This window comes from Pristiophorus japonicus, chromosome X (assembly GCF_044704955.1).
Source record: "Pristiophorus japonicus isolate sPriJap1 chromosome X, sPriJap1.hap1, whole genome shotgun sequence".
Lineage (NCBI taxonomy): Eukaryota > Metazoa > Chordata > Chondrichthyes > Pristiophoridae > Pristiophorus > Pristiophorus japonicus.
Window position 1 is genome coordinate 35,258,305 of NC_092010.1, and position 22,859 is coordinate 35,281,163.

The 22,859-nt window shown below is 42.1% G+C and overlaps 1 protein-coding gene across 4 annotated transcripts in view; it reads right to left on the bottom strand.

Annotated features, from left to right (window-relative positions):
• The window catches only part of zc3h10 (zinc finger CCCH-type containing 10), a 32,290-nt gene that overhangs the window by 2,907 nt on the left and 6,524 nt on the right, over nucleotides 1-22,859 (bottom strand). Inside the window, exons 2-5 of one of the 4 annotated variants that reach the window (XR_011588763.1) lie at nucleotides 7,591-8,486; nucleotides 5,243-5,308; nucleotides 1,225-1,312; nucleotides 526-642 (exon numbers count right to left, since the gene is read on the bottom strand). Coding sequence is in view for 2 of the 4 variants with exons in the window: in XM_070869589.1 (XP_070725690.1) it covers nucleotides 7,238-8,440 (1,203 nt within the window). In the remaining 2 variants the exon portion in view is untranslated. Of the gene's footprint in view, nucleotides 1-525; nucleotides 643-1,224; nucleotides 1,313-5,242; nucleotides 5,309-5,428; nucleotides 8,487-11,509; nucleotides 11,589-22,859 lie in introns of those variants that run through there. The other 3 variants (XM_070869589.1, XR_011588764.1, XM_070869588.1) reach the window with 3 other exon arrangements.

Consider the following 22,859-nt stretch of genomic DNA (forward strand, 5'->3'; position numbering starts at 1 on the left):
AACGGCTTTACAGTGGCACCAGATTTCAACATTGTCCTTTTATCTCTGGCACTTTGATTTGAATCCATGTTGAAGGGATTCATATCTTCTAGTTTTGAGATGTAGGGGAAGGATCTTAAGCGAAACAAATCTGGCTGGTATCAATCCAGTTCTTAGTAAGCACGAGTCCAAAGCACAAAGATGCTTAGAATGCTGCACAAACAAGTATGCCTGCTGCTGGAAATGAAAAATGTGACACTGGTACACTAGAGCCTGTGTTTATGAGGTTGGGGTAGAGTGGAGGGGTCATTCCTCTGATCTGGCCTGCACTCTGATTGTAAACGATCAAGATGTAACAACTTAGCCTATGCACGGACACCCTGAAACCAACTGCTCGGAAGTGCAGGACACTTGATCACCATGGTTCTTCCTTGTAGGAATGTAGTTGCCCTCCATTAACTACTGGCACAGCTGAAGTTGAAAACCATACTGTATATTGTGTGCTGTGCTTTGCCACTTAATAATGTTTTTTATTCCTGTCCTTACCAGAAAAGTTTATTTTCATCAAACATGTGAATAATAGAAAAGGCCATCCACTAGCTTGCTTAACTTCTTCTCAAGTCAAATCTCTCATCAGCATGTTCAACAGAAAGTTAGACGGACCTGTGTTCAGACACAAGCACAGACAACTTAAAACATTAGTCTCATATACACAACTTTAAAAACAAAAAATAAACTTCAACTATTTTAATGTGCACTTCAAAAGTCAGAGGTTGGACAGGAAGCTTAATCTTAAATTTAAATGTTCTTTATTGTTCTACATTTGACAGGATTCCATACAAATAAATGCAGAGACCTTTATCTTTTTAAACAAATTATACATTTGGACTGTGTAAGTTCTACTGTCCTGGAGACCTGTATCAGTTAAAACATTAACCTACTGTTTGGAAGAATATTCCAAGGGTAATTGCATTTAAAAAAAATTGTCAAACACAGCATAGCAAACAATATGTACAATATATACATAATAATTGAATCCTTTCAATTTACAGCAGGATGCTGTTTGCAGCACTGGTTGTCCATTTTGTTAATATGTTTCAAAGTATTGAGCCAAGTGTAAGAATGTCAAAATAGTCTGTGGGTTTTGGGAGTGGTAGGAAAATAATTGGACAAGTACTGGAAGTTAGAATTGGAAAGGACACAAATGCATTTCAGGCTGTGGAATAGTGTTAATGTGATACTTGCCTCCTTATGAGGAAGTATCTGGTTTCAGCTTGGCACCTGCTGAGTGAAAGCAGAAAATGCTGGAAACACTCAGCTGGTCAGGCAGCATCTGTGGAGAAAGGGAGGTAGGGTTAATGTTTCAGGTCTTTGACCCTTCATCAGAACCGAAAGATGTTACAGAACAGCTTACGAAGAGGAACAGAGCCAGGGAAAAGGGGGTGGGGAGAAAAAAAACGACCACACAACACACACACACAAAAACAATTATCTGTAAACTGATTAGGTGGAGGCCAGGAGTTGATTAAAAGACAGAAATGATAACGGTGTAACTCAAAAGGGACAATAATGAGAGAAAGTAGAGAATCAAAAGATGTCTCCGAGACCCAGAAAACGTGCGAATGGTTACAGCAGAATAGCAGAGGGGGAGGAAAGTGGAGAAGGTTCAGTGGCCTGGGACTGTGATGGAAGAAAAAGGCAGGTAGACCCCGGGGGTGCAGACTACTCCGCTGGCCGTGTACCGATCAGGGATTCTCCCTCACAACCTCCCTCGTCCCCAGAAGCACTGGTGCACCCATCCTAAATTATCAGCACCTGTTGTCCGAGAGAAAATGGGAGCAGTGGTTAAGGTCTGAAGTTGTTAAAGTCAATGTTAAGGTCAGAGGGCTGGAAAGTGCTGAGTAGAAAGACGAGGGGTTGTTCCTCGAGTTTCATTGGAACAACACAAGAGGCCAAGTACAGAGAGGTCACAGTGTGAGTAGGATGGAGGATTCAAGTGAAAAGCGTCCGGAAGCTCAGGATCGCACTTGCGGCGAGAAAGGAGGTGTTCAACAAAGCGATCACCCAAACTGTGTTGGGTCTCCCTAATGTAGAGGAGACCGCATTGTGAGCAGCGAAGAGAGAGTATGCTAAGTTGGAAGAAGTACAAGTAAATCACTGTCTCACACAGAAGGGGAGTTTGGGACTCTGGACGGTGGTGTGGGAGGAGGTGAAAGTGCAGGTGTAACATCTCTTGCAGGGGAAGGTGAGCGGGTTTTAGGGGTGATGGAGCTGTGGACCAGGATGTCACAGAGGGAATGGTCCCTTTGGAATTTTGAAAGTGATGGGGAGGGGCAAGATGTGTTTGGTGGTGGAATCATGATGGAAGTGGCAGAGGCTGATGTGTCAAATGACAAAGCTGATGGGATGGAAGGTGAGGACAAGGGGGAGTCTGTCACAGTTCTGGGAGGGAGTAGAACGTCAGAGCAGATACAATGGAGACGGGGAAACTGAGTGGAAAGAAGTATCATCACGGTAGTTATGGGAGTCTGTTGGCTTGTAGTAGCTATCAGTGGGCAGTCTATCCCCAGAGATGGAAGATACAGAAGTCTGGGAAGAGAAGGGAAGAGTCAAAGATTGACTATGTAAAAGGTAAAGGACAGGTGGAAGTTAGAAGCAAAATTAAATTCTCCAGCTCAGGTAGGAACAGGAAGCAGCACCAACAGTCATCTACGTACCGGAAGAGATCAGGGAGGAGATCTGAGCACAACCAGAGCAAAGAATGCTCAACATATGATACAAAAAGGCAGGCACAACGAGGACCCATAATAAAGTTCAGCCTGGCAGAGGAAGGTGGGAGTGAACGGAGACTATTTGGGCCACTGGTCAAGGACGTGGATGGGTCCCCACAGGCCATCCTAGTGAGGCTGCCTTTTGAGGTCAGGAACTTAATGGGTGAAGGATTACAGGTGCCAACACTCTGTGGCACAGCTCACTATGGCTGAAACATGCTGCACCATCCACAGAAATTTATGAAACAAAACTTTTTTTTTTTTAAACATACAAATTAGTTTGAAAGTTTTGCATTAATTTTTACTGCAATGTTCACCACCTTTATCCAGGCTCAGGGACTTGATTACAGCCATTAGAAAAATGTTTTGTTGTTATCATAGAAGAGAGCACAGTCGAGTGCCACATAGGCAAAAGATTTTAAGACAAGAATAAGCATCAATGTCATTACAGGTTCAGTGCATGTTACATACACGAGGGAGAGAGGGAGAGAGAGAGAGAGAGACACACAGACATTCTTTCATCTGGCTGATATTTCTTTTGTACATTACTATGCGAGTCTGGGGTTTTCATTGTCATGTCAGGATATTTTATTCAGAATTACATATCCATTTTTGGGCTGTTGGTCTTTACGTTCCAAAGTTGTCTATGGTTAATATGATTCCTGAATATCTGTAAGCAAAACTAAAAACTTAATTGGTTCATAATAACAATTGAGTCAAAGAATTCATTCACTTTACACACAGGGCAAAATAAACCCTTTCCTCAACAAGTTAACTTAAAGTTAGGCAACACTGAATTTATGGGGGGTAAAAACACACTTTTGCGTCAATCTTTGTGCCAAATTATCAGTGATCCAAGTGTAAAGGTCAATAAATAGTTATACAAATATCAGCAATTATTAATACTCTGCCCCAACCTGGCATATTATGAAGGGCAAAAGAAATTCCACTACAAATCTGCAAATTGCTGCTACTGCAGCCAAATACTTCTTTATAAAACGGTAACTCAATGTTTTTCACAAACAGAATATCGTAAACATTTCATTAATAATGACAGCGATATTAAATTCAACAACGTGAAGATCATTTGCTAGGAATCAAAAAGTCAAATCTGCAAATATGATATGATTTATGCAAACCTCTTAATATAAGCAAATGATAATAAATTGCAGTTTGATCCCAACTTAGCCAGTACTGGTACAGCGATACCTGTTTTATACAAGTGTGTCACATTCGGACTCATTACGTACAACAGGATTCCACTGCACATCTATTCACTCGTATACGTCAATCCTATAACTAAAATCCACAGACTAGTTTGAACATTCCTCAAACATAATGCAATATCTATTATTTGCACTGTTTGAACTACTGACATTACCATGACATGGTGGTATTAGTTTGTGACACATTACTGTACCGTCATGTCCCCAGAGCTCTTGGTGAAGAATTGGTTTGCATTCTTAAATCAAATCAAATAAATTGGGACTCCCTTTTTGGTTTTGAAAGGCTCTTGAACATTCATGGTTTGCCAAGCATAACTCTATGCACAATATTGTACTTGCGAATTTCAGTCACAGGAAATCCTGAAAGTTCACAACTGCAGCATGAGGAAAGAGGAGTTGGAGGGGAAAGGGTGTCCAGTGATATGTAAATCCCCCCCACCCCCACAAAAGATGCTGTAGAACTATTGCAAGTATCTAGTCAAATTTTCCATTATCTGGATTACATAGAAAACACTGCAAATTAAAACACATTTGCTTAATTAAGCTTCTTTCAATTGTGCAAGATTAGATCATTGGTTCTAATTTTCAAAGCCCACCTCACGTGCAGATTTCAAAAGACTAAACAGCTACTATATACAAGTTGGAGACAAGATTAACAGGAAAGCAACAGTTGAGGTTAAATGTCCCCAATAACTAGCTGATTAAGTAACACAAGTATAACCAACCTTAAGGTTCCGTGTCATAGCTACCCCTTTAAAAATGAGCACTTGGATCAATGAAACTGAATTGCCACAAAGTTGCATCAGGGGGCTTTAACAGTGAATATAAAAAGCCTATTTTACCTTTCACACTGTTAATTGTGTTGGAAGATCATTTTAGCTAGCTTAAAGAAAATGTAGATAAATCAATCATCAGGTTGTGTGGGTATAGGAAAGATTTGCACAGGGTTTTCTAAAATGGATCAGAACGTTGAACACAAAATCCCAATAGATTTTGCCTTAATTTTTTGTAGTTTTCTATTGAACCTGGTTATGGACTTCCAGGAGATAATCTATATTAAAAAAAGACATATACCGCTGGATTTTCGGGTGGTCTGCGACTGGGTTTTCGCTGTGTTTTGACCCTCTGCGGCGAAAACCCAGTCGCTAAGCCTGGTCGCGATCCTCGGTTCCTTGTTTGTGGCGGCGCTTGGAAGCACCGCTGGGGAGAGCTGCGCCAGACGTGTAACGACTCAGATTGCATTACCGTCCAAGTTTTGGCACTCACCCGACCGGTACGCCACGCCCAGAAAACCGCTACCGCAGCCCTGCCAGCAGCAGTAAGTTGGAAAACCTGAAAAAAAGGTAAGTTAAAGTTTTTTTTTGCAGCAATTTGTTAGATAAGGGTCTTGGTAATGTTTTTTGAATCCACCCCCCCCCTCCCCCCTCAAGGCCTCTCTCACAGCGCTCCTGGCCCCACACTAAAGTAGGCGAGAATCGTGTTTTTGCGCCCTGAATAATTGTGCAACGCCTCCCTTTGCGACAGACACCAAGTGCCAAAAGTTAGGCTGTAAATCGATAACACAGCGAAAATGATAATTTTCACGTATCGCTTACGTTTTCGCCCCAAAACAGAGAAACCCGAAAATCCAGCTCATACATTGTGTTTAAAATTCCTTTAAAGCTCTTTTCTGGTTTGAAGCCAGCTGGCCGGCACCAATGGGGTTGGTTACAAGGTTGCTTTTAAAACGTGAATGTTCATGTATCCAATCTGTTACAGCTTGGCTCAGCATACTTCTAAGGCAGCGTGCAAACGCTTCCATTCTGGTCCCAAATAAGTCAGCGGTCAAGCTGTCTTGGGTGTGCTGTAAGGTATCATCTTTTTAATATTACATACATTTTAATTCAACAATTTATACATTTCTTGTATTTGTATACAAATTACAATATTTGGTGTGAAAATGCGCATTCGATTTCAACAAGGATTTGCAAGTGGTTTGCATTTCCTGTGTTGCTGATCCATTGGCACTTCATTGCAAATCATTAGCAAGTGTTCTTTAACCATTTTTACCCAACCCCACGCTTGGTTTGCCTTTTTGCCATTACTGACAGTATTAAGTGAACAGAAACTTCCTTTGTTTTATTTTTGGTGAATTCACAGCTCAAGATAAGTGACGTCAGGGCATCGAGCAGCGACAGGCTAGATGTAGAGTAATGCTCCCTCTACTATGTCTTGACTTCAAGCTCAGAAGAGCAGCCCTACTGAATCTGTGTAATCCCCACCCCTTTCCCATTTCTTCCAGCAAACTGGCCCAGTAAAACTGACAACATGTGGGCAGTTTTGTGCTGTAGACTGGTGTCCAGCAAAAACTGAATTCAGATTCCTTAAACTCACTACCTGGATCATCCTTGCAGCTGACAAAAAGCTAAAGATTTTAATCCCATCGATGTGGCTGGATTTGAACAGACTCTATGTTACACAATGGACATTCAGTGCTCCAAGAATGACAAAGTTGAAAATACACTTTAGGTTCATTCAGAAATAAAATCATTGTAATGGCTTCCAAGTTAATTAGACACTTTAGTAAAGCAGTGTAATGAGTATTTCCAAAATTGTGAGGATTAAATTGCAATTATCTGGATGGTTCATCAGGTTTAAAAAGTAAAAGTATTTATATAGCACCCCATCACATCATCAAAACATCCCAAAAGGCTTCATGCAGAGAATTACTTTTGGAGTGCAGTGATTACTATCTGGGAAAACGCAGCAGTCATTCAGCGCCAGCAACATCTCCCCAAAAAGTTGCAAAATAAATTTTTTTTTTGCTCATTATTGCCAGGAAAATTTGCAATTGCTGCGAAACTTTATTTTTGCGTCAAGAATGCAAATGGCCAAGTGTGGGAGACAAAGGAGAAGAGTAGGTTTGAATATTTTGCGCAGCACCACAGCCCAATGACTCGCTTATTCTAAACACAAAATCGTTTATAAAGAAAATGCTCCTGTGTCACGTGCAGTTGTTTTTAACGTTACACTAGGCAATGGATTTACAAGAGTTTGAGCTGAGCACTAAAGGAGGGGGTAAACCAAGTATTCAGAAATCAGAAATAATATATAATGGATTGAAGAGGAATAGTTTAGGCACAAATAGAATTAATTGCTGGATCAGAATCCTATTTGGCTTTGGCGTGCATATTTCTATAACACACGTCATGGGGAGCAACAAAGGAACACAAAACCTTTTCTAAAGCCTTTATATAGCTCTTTTTCTTATCTCAAGGCTCCTCAGTGAGGAATTGCTGTTATCCTCATGCTTTGTGACGCAATTGGATAAGTAACCATTGGTGTAGTGGCATGGCTTATGGTGATTCCTGGCAGTGCTTGTGCAATCGATACTGCCACTGGCGCAACCGACACAGCCACCGGGGCCATGGAAACTGGAGGTGCCATCCCCTGGGCAATGGTCTGGGCAAGCGCCGCAGGGAGAGAAGCAATCTCAGCATTAAGATGCTGTGCTGTTGATGCAGCATTGGTAGGTGGTGCAGCAGAAGCTCCAGCAGTTGCCACTAGGTCTTGCTGGGTGACAGGTCGCGGTTGAAGTGCTTGGCTGCTCAAAGTGGTGTGAGTCTGCGCTATACCATGGTTGTAATTGGTGATTGTGGCCACAGTGGGTGCTGCCAGCGTTTGCTCTGTCGCTGTAGGAGTAGAGGTCAGTGTCACCACCTTAGTTTGGTTGCGGAAATGTGCATTTTGCTCCAAAAGTACCTCATTAGTTGCCATCAAATTTGAGATCTGCTTTTTGAGTTCCTCAACACGCTTTCGGAGCATCAGATTCTCCTCCTCTAGAAAACGATAGTCAACTGGACGTGCGTTTGGGATATTAAAATCATAAGTTTCAAATCGCAAACCATCCACTCTTCTTCTCTTTAGACCATGGTCGTAGTCAGTATAGCGATCAGTGTCATAGAGGTCATCGAATGGGTCATATCGACGCACTACAGGAGAAAGCACTTGGTCTCGTGACAATCTCTCCAAAGTTCTGCTTTCATACTCGTATTCATCACGTTTTAAGTGCCTGAATTTACATTTAGATCCTCTTTGACAGTCACCTTTCAGGTAGTCTCGGCAGATTGGAACTTCACCTTTTTTAAAAGAGAGGTCAGAAGGCGAAAGGCCAAGACCAATGGCCACTGTAAGGCGCAGGCGTGGGGGAAGCTCTCCTGACTTTTTGTAGTGTTCCTCATCCTCCTTTGTCCCATGAATAAACTTGCAGTTGATACGAGTGCATTCCTTGTTCTGATAGTCATGACAAAAGACAAACTCATTCTTTTTTACGCCCAAGTCGGACACGTCATTAATGTCGGGGTGGTAGAACTTGCAGTGCTTGCCACGTTTGCAGACATTGCGCAGGAAGTCTCGGCAAATATCATCTGAGCTGTGGCCAGCCTCGTCATTACCACTGTTAAATAAATTATCTTTATCCGGCATCTTCACAGACTATTTCTGTGCTTCTCAGCCACTGTACACAAAAAATCTGAAAAAGAAAATCAAGGTACGTCTTTACAGAGAAGGAGGAATTAATCCGCAAAGTAATTGTCACTTGAACCACAGCATTTTGTGCTCAGCAAGCTGAACAATGATTGTGGTGGGAATGACAAAGGTTTCCAAATTTATGTGTCCAGTGTCAGCATTAAACATTATTAGGTTAGTTATACCACAGGTTAGATTCGCTACCCCACAATTTGTCTTCACTCGAACTTCAGAGAACTACCTCCCACTGTGCCAGTGTCACACTTTCATTTCCCCAATCATTGATCCTTGGGGCTTATCTTGGGCAATGATGAGTGCTAATTTGTACCAAATTATAGTAGATTGTTTATAGGAACAAGAGGAGACCATTTAACCCTCGAGCCTGTTCTGCCATTCAATGAGATCATGGCTGATCTGCGACCTAACTCCATATAACTGTTTTTAACCTATATTCCTCAATACTTTTGGTTAACAAAAATCTATCAGTCTCAGATTTAAAATTAAGAATTGACCTAGCTATAATTGCCGTTTGCGGAAGAGTGTTCCAAACTTCTACCACCCTTTGTGTGCAGAAGTGTTTCCTAATTTCACTCCTGAAAGGTCTGGCTCTAATTTTTAGACTATGCCCCCTAGTCCTAGACACCCAACTAGTGGAAATAGTTTCTCTCTATCTACCCTATTTACGAAAGGATATACTTGCTTTGGAGGACAGAGTCAGCATGGATTTATGAAGGGGAAGTCATGTTTGACAAATTTGCTGGAGTTCTTTGACGATGTAACGAACAGGGTGGATAAAGGGGAACCAGTGGTTGTGGTGTATTTGGACTTCCAGAAGGCATTTGACAAGTTGCCACATAAAAGGTTACTGCACAAGATAAAGGTTCACGGGGTTGCGGATAATATATTAGCATGGATAGAAGATTGGCTAACAAACAGAGGACAGAGAGTTGGGATAAATGGTTCATTCTCTGGTTGGCAACCAGTAACTAGTGGGGTGCTACAAGGATCAGTGCTAGGACCCCAACTATTTACAATCTATATTAACGACTTGGAAGAAGAGACTGAGTGTAACATAGCCAAGTTTGCTGACGATACAAAGATGGGAGAAAAAGCAATGAGTGAGGAGGACACAAAAAATCTGCAAAAGGACATAGACAGGCTAAGTGAGTGGGCAAAAATTTGGCAGATGGAGTATAATGTTGGAAAGTGTGAGGTCATGCACTTTGGCAGAAAACAAATCAAAGAGCAAGTTATTATTTAAATAGAGAAAGATTGCAAAGTGCCACAGTACAGCGGAACCTGGGGGTACTTGTGCATGAAACACAAAAGGATAGTATGCAGGTACAGCAAGGTGATCAGGAAGGCCAATGGTATCTTGGCCTTTATTGCAAAACGGATGGAGTATAAAAGCAGGGAAGTCTTGCTACAGCTATATAAGGTATTGGTGAGGTCACACCTGGACTACTGTGTACAGTTTTGGTTTCCATATTTACAAAAGGATATACTTGCTTTGGAGGCAGTTCAGAGAAGGTTCACTAGGTTGATTCTGGGGATGAGGGGGTTGACTTATGAGGAAAGGTTGAATAGGTTGGTGATCTTATAGAGACATACAAGATTATGAGGGAGCTTGACAGGGTGGATGCAGAGAGGATGTTTCCACTAATGGGGGAGACTCGAACTCGAGGGCATAATCTTAGAACAAGGGGCCGCCCATTTAAAACAGAGATGAGGAGAAATTTCTTCTCTCAGAGGGTTGTGAATCTGTGGAATTTGCTGCCTCAGAGAGCTGTGGAAGCTGGGATATTGACTAAATTTAAGACAGAAATAATCGATAAGGGGATAAGGTGTTATGGGGAGCGGGCAGGGAAGTGGAGTTGAGTCCATGATCAGATCAACAATGATTTTCCTGAATGGCAGAGCAGGCTCGAGGGGCCGTATGGCCTACTCCTGCTCCTATTTCTTATGCTCTTATGTACCCTATCTGTTCCCCTTAATATCTTGAAAAACTTCAATCAAATCACCCCTCAACCGTCTAAATTCTAGGGAATTCAACTCTAATTTGTGTAATCTCTCCTCGTAATTTAATCCTTGGAGTCAGGGTATCATTTTGTGCTGTTGATTTATGTCCATTAAGAGCTTGTTTGAGATTTGCCAAACTTATTTCATTTTGGACATCGCAGCCAGCAGAGAAAAAGAGAAAGTTAACTTCATCAGTCTGGGATACATTAAGCCTATATGTAGGCCAATATAAAATTCTGGACAAGTAATTTTTAGATTAAGGATTTTCATTGTGAATTGCTCATCCTCACCCAATCTATAATCATGTTATCAAAAATATCAGAGGGCAAGCCACCACAGAGCATTTCAGCCAAGGAATGATTCCTGGTACTGGGATGGGAGAAACTGAAATAAGGAATTAAAAATAAGACTATCTGACTCACAGATCAAGGCAAAAACATATTTGCTTGTTTTGAATTCATTTTATGACAATTGACCTCAGCACCCCAGGCTAAAACATAGCCCGAGTTCCCACTTCTAATTCTAATCCAGTGGAAAATGTATGTCTGTGGATATTGGTGCACATAGGCTGGAATCAGATGTAATGCCACCAATGGTAAAAATAGCCTGCCAATAATTATTATCCAGGCTCACATATAAGGAATACCCACTACTTAGGAAAGAAGATAATACATATTGGGGCTGGATTGTCAGCTTTGCTCATTTCGTGGCTGTATGGCGGAAGGGTGGTAAAGTTTGCGCCCGGGAACTGCTTGCGCATCAGTCAGCCCTGAGAGTGGGGAGGAACGCTAAGGGAGGCGTTGTACACCTCTCTTAAGAGTGCAAGGCTGGCTGGGCAACTGAAAATCTCGAGCTAAACAGCCGGCCTCGGAGCACTGAGAGAGGCCAGGGGAGAAAAAGAAAACCTGAAAAACCCCACCAAAAACATTCCCAATAAATAACTCATGCCACCACAACATACACCGCAAAAAAAAACAATCACACTTACCCGAGGTCGACATTACTTACCTCACTGCAGCCACTACAGCTCGGACCACCCGCTTTCACAGGCAGTCCCAGCACGGCGCTCTATTGAGAATGTGTAAAAATGTATAGCAATAGAGACAGTGAAGTGAACAAAGGAATCATGGAAGGATAACTAAAAGAATGTCAGACTGCAAATGTTACAACATCAGCACAAATACTTGCTCAAGGTCTTGGTTACTAGTCATGCCAGTAAAATTGTAGCAATAACAAGTAATGGGTGAAAAAGCTCTTTGTGCAAAACAATTGCTATTTAATTAAGCAAGGAAGGACAGGTGTCGGCTCATGAGTGGACAAAGGGAAGGAGGGATCACAAAAAGATAGGGTGAACTGAATGTCCCTCAATTATATTACGTACTGAAAGTGTATAACCGTTGCGCCCCTACATTGTAACGGGACTTGTCCGAGGGAAGTGAGCGCACTCTGAAGGGAGAGCGTTCCTTTGTTCTGATAAATCCCGGCCGGTGAAACAAATAATAAAGACTGCTTTGTTATAAGCTGCTTTGGTGTTCGCGTCAGTGTATTCGCTGAAACAGATTGAGGGAAAAAGAATCCGTATCAACACTATGGGGCGCTACGGATCGGGCGAGAGCCAAAATCGAGCCGGTGTCACAACCAGGGCGTTCCACTCCTGCTCGTCTCTTCCGGGCGGTAATGCTCTGCGCCCTGCCGAAACCAGCACCGAAAATCCCGGCGGGGCACTGGAAGCTGGCCAACCGCCCGGAAGAGCTTACCGCCGCCATTGCCACCCCTCTGGGGTGAAAACAGAGGCAGCAAGAAGCAAAAAATCCAGCCAATGGAACTGTGCCCTGGCAAGAGTCAGCACTTTCAGGGGAAGAGGGGGAAAAATTGAGTGTGGGATCCAAAGTTTGCGATCATGATTAACAGGCATTAATCTAAAGAAACAGAAAACGTTATAAAGTATCATAGAACTTGAAACACAATGAGAGGACACACAAGAAAGTGAAAGGATGAAAATGGAGAGTAATTGGGGGCACAAGATCAGAAATATATTTTGCCGGAATATCCATTTGAAAAGATAATGGTTGATAAAAACGATGATTAACTTGAGCATTATTTTGCTTTTTCGGTATTTGTTTGTCAAAATATTATATTAGATAAGAAATTGACTTGAAGCCCCAACCTGAACTGAACAAATGTACACAGCCGAAATGACAAGATTAATAAAGCACTCGGTGCCAAATAAGCTGATTATTCATCTCAGTGTTTTTTAATGCTTTTCTTTAACATTTTTTGCCAAAGTGGTCGTGATGGTAAAGCTCCTTCCCGTTTATGATGACCAAGAAAACTAAAGTAATTATTTATCATTGTATCTGGGCCAGTAACACAGATCCCGGACTTACTCAATTGATCACAAACTGGTATCATTAACAAAAAGGTGACGTCAGTAGACCTCCATATATCCATAGACATTGGCATCATGACAACTCAAGTAGAGGTATAAAATAGTTGTAGAGTAAGCTACACTGCATTGGAGGCAAATCTTTGTAAATTAAAAATATTTTGAATGATATATAAATCATTCCACCACCTCATACAATAATACAAGTGAGGAAAACTGCTATTTTTTTTAAAAGGTTGAAGTACATTTACATGTGTAAAGCGGATTCTGCAGATAAGGCACATCAAGTATATTCACTATTAAAATATTTTCAGTTACACTCACTTACATAAAAAATAGGAGCAGGAGTAGGCCATTCGGCCCCTCGAGCCTGCACCACCATTCAATAAGATCATGGCTGATCTGATCATGGACTCAGCTCCACTTCCCTGCCCGCTCCCCAGAACCCTTTGCTCCCTTATCGCTCAAAATTCTGTCTATCTCCGCCTTAAATATATTCAATAACCCAGCCTCCACAGCTCTCTGGGGCAGAGAATTCCATAGATTGACAACCCTGAGAAGAAATTCCTCCTCATCTCAGGTTTAAATGGGCGGCCCCTTATTCTAAGACTACGTCCTCTAGTTTTAGTTTCCCCTATGAATGGAAATATCCTCTCTGCATCCACCTTGTCGAGCCCCCTCATTATCTTATATGCTTCGATAAGATCACCTCTCATTCTTCTGAACTCCAATGTGTATAGACCCAGCCTACTCAACCCATCTTCATCAGTCAACCCCCTCATCTCCGGAATCAACCTAGTGAACCTTCTCTGAACTGCCTTCACAGCAAGAATATCCTTTCGTAAATACGAAGACCAAAACTGTAAGCAGTACTCTAGGCGTAGCCTTACCAATACCCTGTAGAGTTGTAGCAGGACTTCTCTGCTTTTATACTCTATCCCCCTTGCAATAAATTCCATTTGCCTTCCTGGTTACTTGCTGTACCTGCATACTAACTTTTTGTGTTTCATGCACAAAGGACCCCCCAGGTCCCTCTGTACTGCAACACTTTACAATTTTTCTCCATTTAAATTGTGATTTGCTTTTCTATTTTTTTCTGGCAAAATGGATAACCTCACATTTTCCCACATTATACTCCATCTGCCAAATTTTTGCCCACTCACTTAGCCTGTCTATATCCCTTTGCAGATTTTTTGTGTCCTTCTCACAATTTCCCACCCATCTTTGTATCATCAGCAAACTTGGCTACATTACACGGTCCCTTCATCCAAGTCATTAATATAGATTGTAAATAGTCGAGGACCCAGCACCAATCCCTGCGGCACCCCACTAGTCACTGTTTGCCAACCCGAAAATGACCCATTTATCCCGACTCTCTGTTTTCTGTTAGTTAGCCAATCCTCTATCCATGCTAATATATTACCCCCAGCCCAGTGAGCTTTTATCTTGTGCAGTAACCTCTTATGTGGCACCTTATCGAATGCCTTCTGGAAATCCAAATACATCACATCCACTGGTTCCCCCTTATCCACCCTGCTCGTTATATCCTCAAAGAACTCCAGCAAATTTGTCAAACATGATTTCCCTTTCATAAAACCATGCTTGATTGAATTATGCTTTTCCAAATGTCCTGCTACTGTTTCCTTAATAATGAACTCCAGCATTTTCCCCAACGACAGGTGTTAGGCAAACTGGTTTATAGTTTCCTGCTTTTTGTCTCCTTCCTTTTTTAAATAGGGGCATTACATTTGCGGTTTTCCAATCCGCTGGGACCACCCCAGAATCCAGGGAATTTTGGTAGATTACAAACAATGCATCCACTATCTTTTAAGACCCTAGGATGTCAGCCATCAGGTCCAGGGGACTTGTCCGCCTTTAGTCCCATTATTTTACCTAGTACTACTTCATAGTGATAGTGATTGTATTAAGTTCCTCCCTCCTTATAGCCCCTTGACTATCCACTATTGGGATGTTTTTGGTATCTTCTATCGTGAAGACCGATACAAAATATTTGTTCAACGTCTCTGCCATTTCCCTGTTCTTATTAATTTTCCAGTCTCATCCTCTAGGGGACCAACATTTACTTTAGCCACTCTTTTCCTTTTTATGTATCTGTAGAAACTCTTACTATCTGTTTTTATATTTTGCGCTAGTTTACTCTCGTAATCTACATTCCCTTCCTTTATCATTTTTTAAAAGTCGTTCTTTGCTTTTTTACAGTCATAAAAAAGGCAAACATAATTCCTGGATTTGTATCCAAAGGTACAAAATAAAAAAGCAAGGAGATGATGTTGAACTTGTACAAGACCTTAGTCAAGCAACAGTTGGAGTATTGGGTGTAGTTTTGGAAGGATATCAAAGCAACGGAGAAGGTGCAGTGTAGATTCACCAAGATGTTAATAGGGTTGACGCGCTACAGTTGTGAAGAGAGACTTGAGAAGTTAGGGCTTTTTTTGCTGGAGCTAAGAAGGTTGAGGGGTAACCTGATAGAGGTCTTCAGGATTATAGAGGATTATGATAAGGAAAATAGTGACTGATTACCATCTCACTGACCATTGCAGACAATGAGGGGACATAAATGTAAGATGATCACAAAAAGAATTAAGAGAAAAATATACAAAGATAGTAAGAGTTTCTACAGGTACATAAAAAGGAAAAGAGTGGCTAAAGTAAATGTTGGTCCCCTGGAGGATGAGATTGGGGAATTAATAATGGAGAACAGGGAAATGGCAGAGACATTGAACAAATATTTTGCATCGGGCTTCACTGTACAAGACACTAAAAACATCCTAATAGTGGATAACCAAGGGGCTATAGGTAGGGAGGAACTTAATACAATCACTATCACTAATGAAGTAGTACTAGGTAAAATAATGGGACTAAAGACAGACAAGTCCCCTGGACCTGAAGGCTTACATCCTAGGGTCTTAAGAGAAGTGGCTGCAGAGATAGTGGATGCATTGGTTGTAATCTACCAAAATTCCCTGGATTCTGGAGCGGTTACAGCAGATTGGAAAACCGCAAATGTAACACCCCTATTTAAAAAAGGAGGCAGACAAAAAGCAGGAAACTATAGACCAGTTAACCCAACATCTGTCATTGAGAAAAGGCTGTAGTCCATTATTCATCATCATAGGCAGTCCCTTGGAATCGAGGAAGACTTGCTTCCACTCTTAGCATGAGTTCATAGGTGACTGCATAGTCTAATACATAAGAACATAAGAAATAGGAGCAGGAGTAGGCCATAAGGCCCCTCGAGCCTGCTCTGCCATTCAATAAGATCATGGTCTCAGCTCCACTTCCCTGCCCGCTCCCCATAACCCCTTATCGTTTAAGAAACTATTTCTGTCTTAAATTTATTTAACGTCCCAGCGTCCACAGCTCCCTGAGGCAGCGAATTCCATAGATTCACAACCCTCTGAGAGAAGAAATTTCTCCTAAATGGGCGGCCCCTTATTCTAAGATCATGCCCTCTAGTTCTAGTCTCCCCCACCAGTGGAAACATTCTCTCTGCATCCACCTTGTCAAGCCCTCTCATAATCTTATACGTTTCAATAAGATCACCTCTCATTCTTCTGAATTCCAATGAGTAGAGGCCCAACCTACTCAACCTTTCCTCATAAGTCAACCCCCTCATCCCCGGGATCAACCTAGTGAACCTTCTCTGAATGGCCTCCACAGCAAGTATATCCTTTCGTAAATATGGAAACCAAAACTGCACGCAGTATTCCAGGTGTGGCCTCACCAATACCCTGTACAGCTGTAACAAGACTTCCCTGCTTTTATACTCCATTCCCCTTGCAATAAAGGCCAAGATTCCATTGGCCTTCCTGATCACTTGCTGTACCTGCATACTAGCCTTTTGTGTTTCATGCACAAGTACCCCCAGGTCCCGCTGTACAGCAGCACTTTGCAATCTATCTCCATTTAACTAATAACTTGCTCTTTGATTTTTTTTCTGCCAAAGTGTATGACCTCACACTTTCCAACATTATACTCCATCTGCCAAATTCTTATCCACTCACTTAACCTGTCTATGTCCTCCTGCAGCCACTTTATGTCCTCCTCACACATTGCCCTTCTCCCATCTTTGTATCGTCAGCAAACTTGGCTATGTCACACTCAGTCAGTCCCCTCTTCCAAGTCGTTAATATAGATTGTAAATAGTTGGGGTCCCAGCACTGATCCCTGCGGCACCCCACTCATTACTAATTGCCAACCAGAGAATGAACCATTTATCCTGACTCTCTGTTCTCTGTTAGTTAGCCAATCTTCTATCCATGCTAATATATTACCCCCAACCTCGTGAACTTTTATCTTGTGCAGTAACCTTTTGTGTGGCACCTTGTCAAATGCCTTCTGGAAGTCCAAATACACCACATCCACTGGTTCCCTTTTATCCACCCTATTCGTTACATCCTCAAACATGACTTCCCCTTCATAAATCCATGCTGAATTTGCCTAAGCAAATTTTGCTTTTCCAAATGTCCTGTTACTGCTTCTTTAACAATGGACTCCAACATTTTCCCAACCACGGATGTTAGGCTAACTGGTCTATAGTTTCCTGCTTTTTGTCTGCCTCTTTTTTTGAATAGGGGCGTTACATTTGCAGTTTTCCAATCTGCTGGGATCTCCCCAGAATCCAGGGAATTTTGGTAAATTACAACCAATGCATCCACAATCCCTGCTGCTACTTCTCGTAAGACCCTAGGATGCAAGCCATCAGGTCCAGGGGATTTATCTGCCTTTAGTCCCATTATCTTACTGAGCACCGCCTCCTTAGTTAAGTTCCTCCCCCCGATCCCCCCCCATAGCCCCTTGACTATCCACTGTTTGAATATTGTTAGTGTCCTTTACCGAAAAAACTGATACAAAATATTTGTTTAGCGTTTCTGGCATCTCCATGTGCCCCATTACTAATTCCCTGGTCTCGTCCTCTAAAGGATCAACGTTTACTTTAGCCACTCTTTCTTTTTATATACCTACAGAAACTCTTACTATCTGTTTTTATATTTTATGGTAGTTTACTTTCATAGTCTATCTTCCCTTTCTTAATCATTTTTTTTAGTCATTCTTTGCTGGCTTTTAAAAGCTTCCCAATCTTCTGTCCTCCCACTAGTTTTGGCGACTTTGTATGCCCTTGTTTTTTTAAATCGGATACCGTCCTTTATTTCTTTAGTTAGCCATGGGTGGCTTTCTTTTCTTTTACACCCTTTTCTCCTCACTGGAATATATTTTTCTTGAGAGTTGTGAAATATCTCCTTAAATGTACACCACTGTTCATCAATCATCCTACACTTCAATCTGTTTTCCCAGTCCACTTTAGCCAACTCTGCCCTCATACCTTCATAGTCTCCTTTATTTAAGCTTAGTATGCTGGTTAGAGATCCAACTTTCTCACCCTCCATCTGAATTTAAAACTCAATCATGCTATGATCACTCATTCCGAGGGGATCTTTTACTAGGAGATCATTTATTAATCCTGTCTCATTACACAGGACCAGTTCCAAGATAGCCTGCTCCCTGGTTGGTTCCGCAACGTACTGTTCAAGGAAACTATCATGTATGTAGACCATGTATACTAACTGTATAGTCACACAAGGCAGAGGGCACTGCGGTGGGAGACCTGAGGGTCACCTGCATAGGTGTGCAGGGCCCAGTATAAAAGACTGCCCACCATGCTTGTGCCTCACTCTGGAGTTGCAATAAATGGGACTAAGGTCACAACAGCTCAAGTACAATACTAGACCTCGTGGAGTCATTCATAAGAGTATTAAGGACATAACAGAAACTATCCCGGATACAGTCTATGAACTCTTCCTCAAGGCTACCCTGACCAATTTGATTTGTCCAATCAATATAGAGGTTAAAATCACCCATGATTATTGCTGTTCCCTTTTTACAAGCCTCCACTATTTCCTGGTTTATGCTCCGACCAACAGAGTTGCTACGAGAACCACAGTCTCTGTCACAGGTGGGACAGAGAGTGGTTGAAGGAAAGGGTGGGCGGGGAGTCTGGTTTGCCGCATGCTCCTTCCGCTGCCTGCGCTTGATTTCTGCTTGCTCTCAGCGACGAGACTCGAGAAGCTCAGCGCCCGCCCTGATGCACTTCCTCCACTTAGGGCAGTCTTTGGCCAGGGACTCCCAGGTGTCAGTGGGGATGTCGCACTTTATCAGGGAGGCTTTGAGGGTGTCCTTGTAACATTTCTGCTGCCCATCTTTGGCTCATTTGCCGTGGAGGAGTTCCTAGTACAGCGCTTGCTTTGGGAGTCTCGTGTCTGGCATGCAAACTATGTGGCCTGCCCAGCAGAGCTGATCAAGTGTGGTCAGTGCTGAAGTATGGCAGAGAGGCACTGCTGGCGCGAATACGTTACCTCATCTCTCTCAGGGAGGAGAGCATGCTGGGAGATCTTAGAGATGCAGTCTTTAAAAAAGGGGACATGTCCGACTGCGGCAACTACAGAGGAATCTCCCTGCTATCAGCCACTGGGAAAGTCATTGCTCGAGTCCTCCTTAACCATCTTCTCCCTGTGGATGTCGTCCCCTCTGGGGCACAACGGACATGATTTTTGCAGCGCGACACTGCAGGAAAAATGCAGGGAACAGCGCCAGACCTTATACATGGCCTTCTTCGACCTTACAAAGGAAGCAGTAGCTGGGCATTTGGAAAAGCATGATTCAATCAAGCAAAGTCAGCATGGTGTTATGAAAGGGAAATCATGTTTGACAAATTTGCTGGAGTTCTTTGAGGATTAACGATCATGGGCGATTTTAACCTTCATATTGATTGGACAAAGGAAATAGGCCAGGGTAGCCTTGAGGAAGAGTTCATAGAGTGTATCCGGGATAGTTTCCTTGAACAGTACGTTGCGAAACCAACCAGGGAGCAGGCTATCTTAGATCTAGTACTGTGTAATGAGGCAGGATTAATAAATGATCTCATAGTGATCTTCTAGGAATGAGTGACCATAACATGGTTGAATTTTAAATTCAGTTGGAGGGTGAGAAAGTTGGTTCTCAAACCAGTGTCCTAAGCTTAAATAAAGGAGACGACAAAGGTATGAGAGCAGAGTTGGCTAAAGTGGAATGGGAAAATAGATTAAAGTATGGGATGGTTGATGAGCAGTGGCAGACATTTAAGGAGATATTTCATAACTCGCAACAAAAATATATCCCAAGAAGGAAAGACTGTGAGAGAAGGGATAACCATCCGTGGCTAACTAAGGAAGTAAACGATGGTATCAAATTGAAAACAATGGCATACAAAGTGGCCAAGATTAGTGGGAGGCCAGAGGATTGGGAAATTTTTAAAAGCCAGCAAAGAACGACTAAAAAATGATAAAGAGAGAGGGAAGATAGATTATGAATGTAAACTAGCACAAAATATAAAAACAGATAGTAAGAGTTTCTACAGGTACATAAAAAGGAAAAGAGTGGCTAAAATGAATGTTAGTCCTCTAGAGGATGAGACTGGGGAATTAATAATGGAGAACAGGAAAATGGCAGAGACGTTGAACAAATATTTTGTATCGGTCTTCATGGTACAAGACATTAAAAATATCCCAATAGTGGATAATCAAGGGGCTATAGGGAAGGAGGAACTTAATACAATCACTATCACTATGAAGTAGTACTTGGTTAAAATGATGGGACTAAAGGCAGACAAGTCCCTGGGACCTGATGGCTTACATCCTAGGTCTTAAAAGAAGTGGCTGCAGAGATAGTGGATGCATTAGTTGCAATCTACCAAAATTCCCTGGATTTTGGAGCGGTCCCAGCAGATTGGAAAACCGCAAATGTAACGCCCCTATTTAAAAAAGGAGGCAGACAAAAAGCAAGAAACTGTAGATCAGTTAGCTTAATATCTGTCGTTGGGAAAATGCTGGAGTCCATTATTAAGGAGCAGTAGCAGGACATTTGGAAAAGCATAATTCAATCAAGCAGAGACAGCGCGGTTTTATGAAACGGAAATCACGTTTGACAAATTTGCTGGAGTTCTTTGAGGATGTAATGAGCAGGGTGGATAAGGGGGAACCAGTGGATGTGGTGTATTTGGATTTCCAGAAGGCATTCGATAAGGTGCCACATAAGAGATTACTGCACAAGATAAAAGCTCACAGGGTTGGGGGTAATATATTAGCATGGATAGAGGATTGGCTCTACAATCTGCAAAGGGAGATAAACAGGCTAAGTGAGTGGGCAAAAATTTGTCAGATAGAGTATAATGTGGGAAAATGTGAGGTTATCCACTTTGCCAGAAAAAATAAAAAAGCAAATTATAATTTAAATGGAGAAAAATTGCAAAGTGCTGCAGTAGGGAGAGACCTGGAGGTCCTTGTGCATGAAACACAAAAAGTTAGTATGCAGATACAGCAAGTAATCAGGAAGGCAAATGGAATGTTGGCCTTTATTGCAAGGGGGGTAGAGTACAAAGGCAGAGAAGTCCTGCTACAACTGTACAGGGTATTGGTGAGGCCACACCTGGAGTACTGCGTACAGTTTTAGTCTCCGTATTTAAGGAAGGATATACTTGCATTGGAGGCTGTTGAGAATGTTCACTAGGTTGATTCTGGGGATGAGGGGTTTGACTTATGAGGATAGGTTGAGTTGATTAGGCCTGTACACATTGGAGTTCAGAAGAATGAGAGGTGATCTTATTGAAACATATAAGATAATGAGGAGGCTCGACAAGGTGGGTGCAGAGAGGATATTTCTACTCATAGGGGAAACTAAAACTAGGGGACATAGTCTTAGAATAAGGGGCCGCCCATTTAAAATGGAGATGAGGAGGAATTTCTTCTCTCAGAGGGTTGTAAATCTATGGAATTCTCTGCCCCAGAGAGCTCTGGAGGCTGGGTCATTGAATATATTTAAGGCAGAGATAGACAGATTTTTGAGCGATAAGGGAGTAAAGGGTTATGGGGAGCGGGCAGGAAAGTGGAGCTGAGTCCATGATCAGATCAGCCATGATCTTATTGAATGGTGGTGCAGGCTCGAGGGCCCAAATGGCCTACTCCTGCTCCTATTTGTTATGTTGTTATGAAATATGTTTTTACACAGAGGGTGATCAGGATGTGGAATCCTTTGCCACAAACCGTTGTTGAAGCCGAGTCCATAAATTATTTTTTAAAGGGAATTAGGTAGTTTCTTGAAGAAGAGGAATATTAAAGGATATGGGGAGCAAGAAGGAGGGTGGGATTAGACTCGGTAGCTTGTGGAGAAAAAAAGTGGCGTCAGTAGACCTCCATATATCCACAGATTTAGTGTCTCAAATTTTGTGTCACATTCCATGATTCTAAATCTTTGAAAATTAGAAATATTCAGATTTACAATGAAATTACGATTAATCTGAGCATTGTTTTAAATTAAACCATGACTGCAGGAGAAGGGAACAGAGGTACAAACTGATAAAACGCAAGTTCAGGGCTGATGTCAGAAAGCAGTTCTGCAGAGTGATCAATAGCTGAAATGGTCTACAGGGCAGGGCAGTGGAGGCAAAAACTCTGGGGTCATTCAAGAGGCAGTTAGATACTGTGATGGGGCTGGAACTGTGGGTTTCTATGAAAGGATGAGCGAGATGGAATGAGTTGAGTCATGTATGTACTTTTGGGATCACTAGCCACTAGATGGCGTCACTGTTGGAGGCCATTGGGCTGCACGCACGTGTGTGCAGCCCATGTTTAAAAAGCCAGCCATTTTGTATATTAGTCACTTTGGGCCTTAATAAAACAGAGCCAAGGTCATACCTCTTGGGGTTAAACAGTGCTCAGTCTAACAGTTATTGCATACACAACAACTTGCCTCCTTCATCTCCATTTACCTTTATGATTAGTAAATCAGTACAAAACATTGTTTGAGTACATGGCAAGGAGTCTTCCCCACAGAATACAAATAAGTATTCTTCTGGGATGTGGAGCTGTTGCTGGTCTCCCATCTTACATCTGATCCTGATACAGATCAGCCATTATAAAT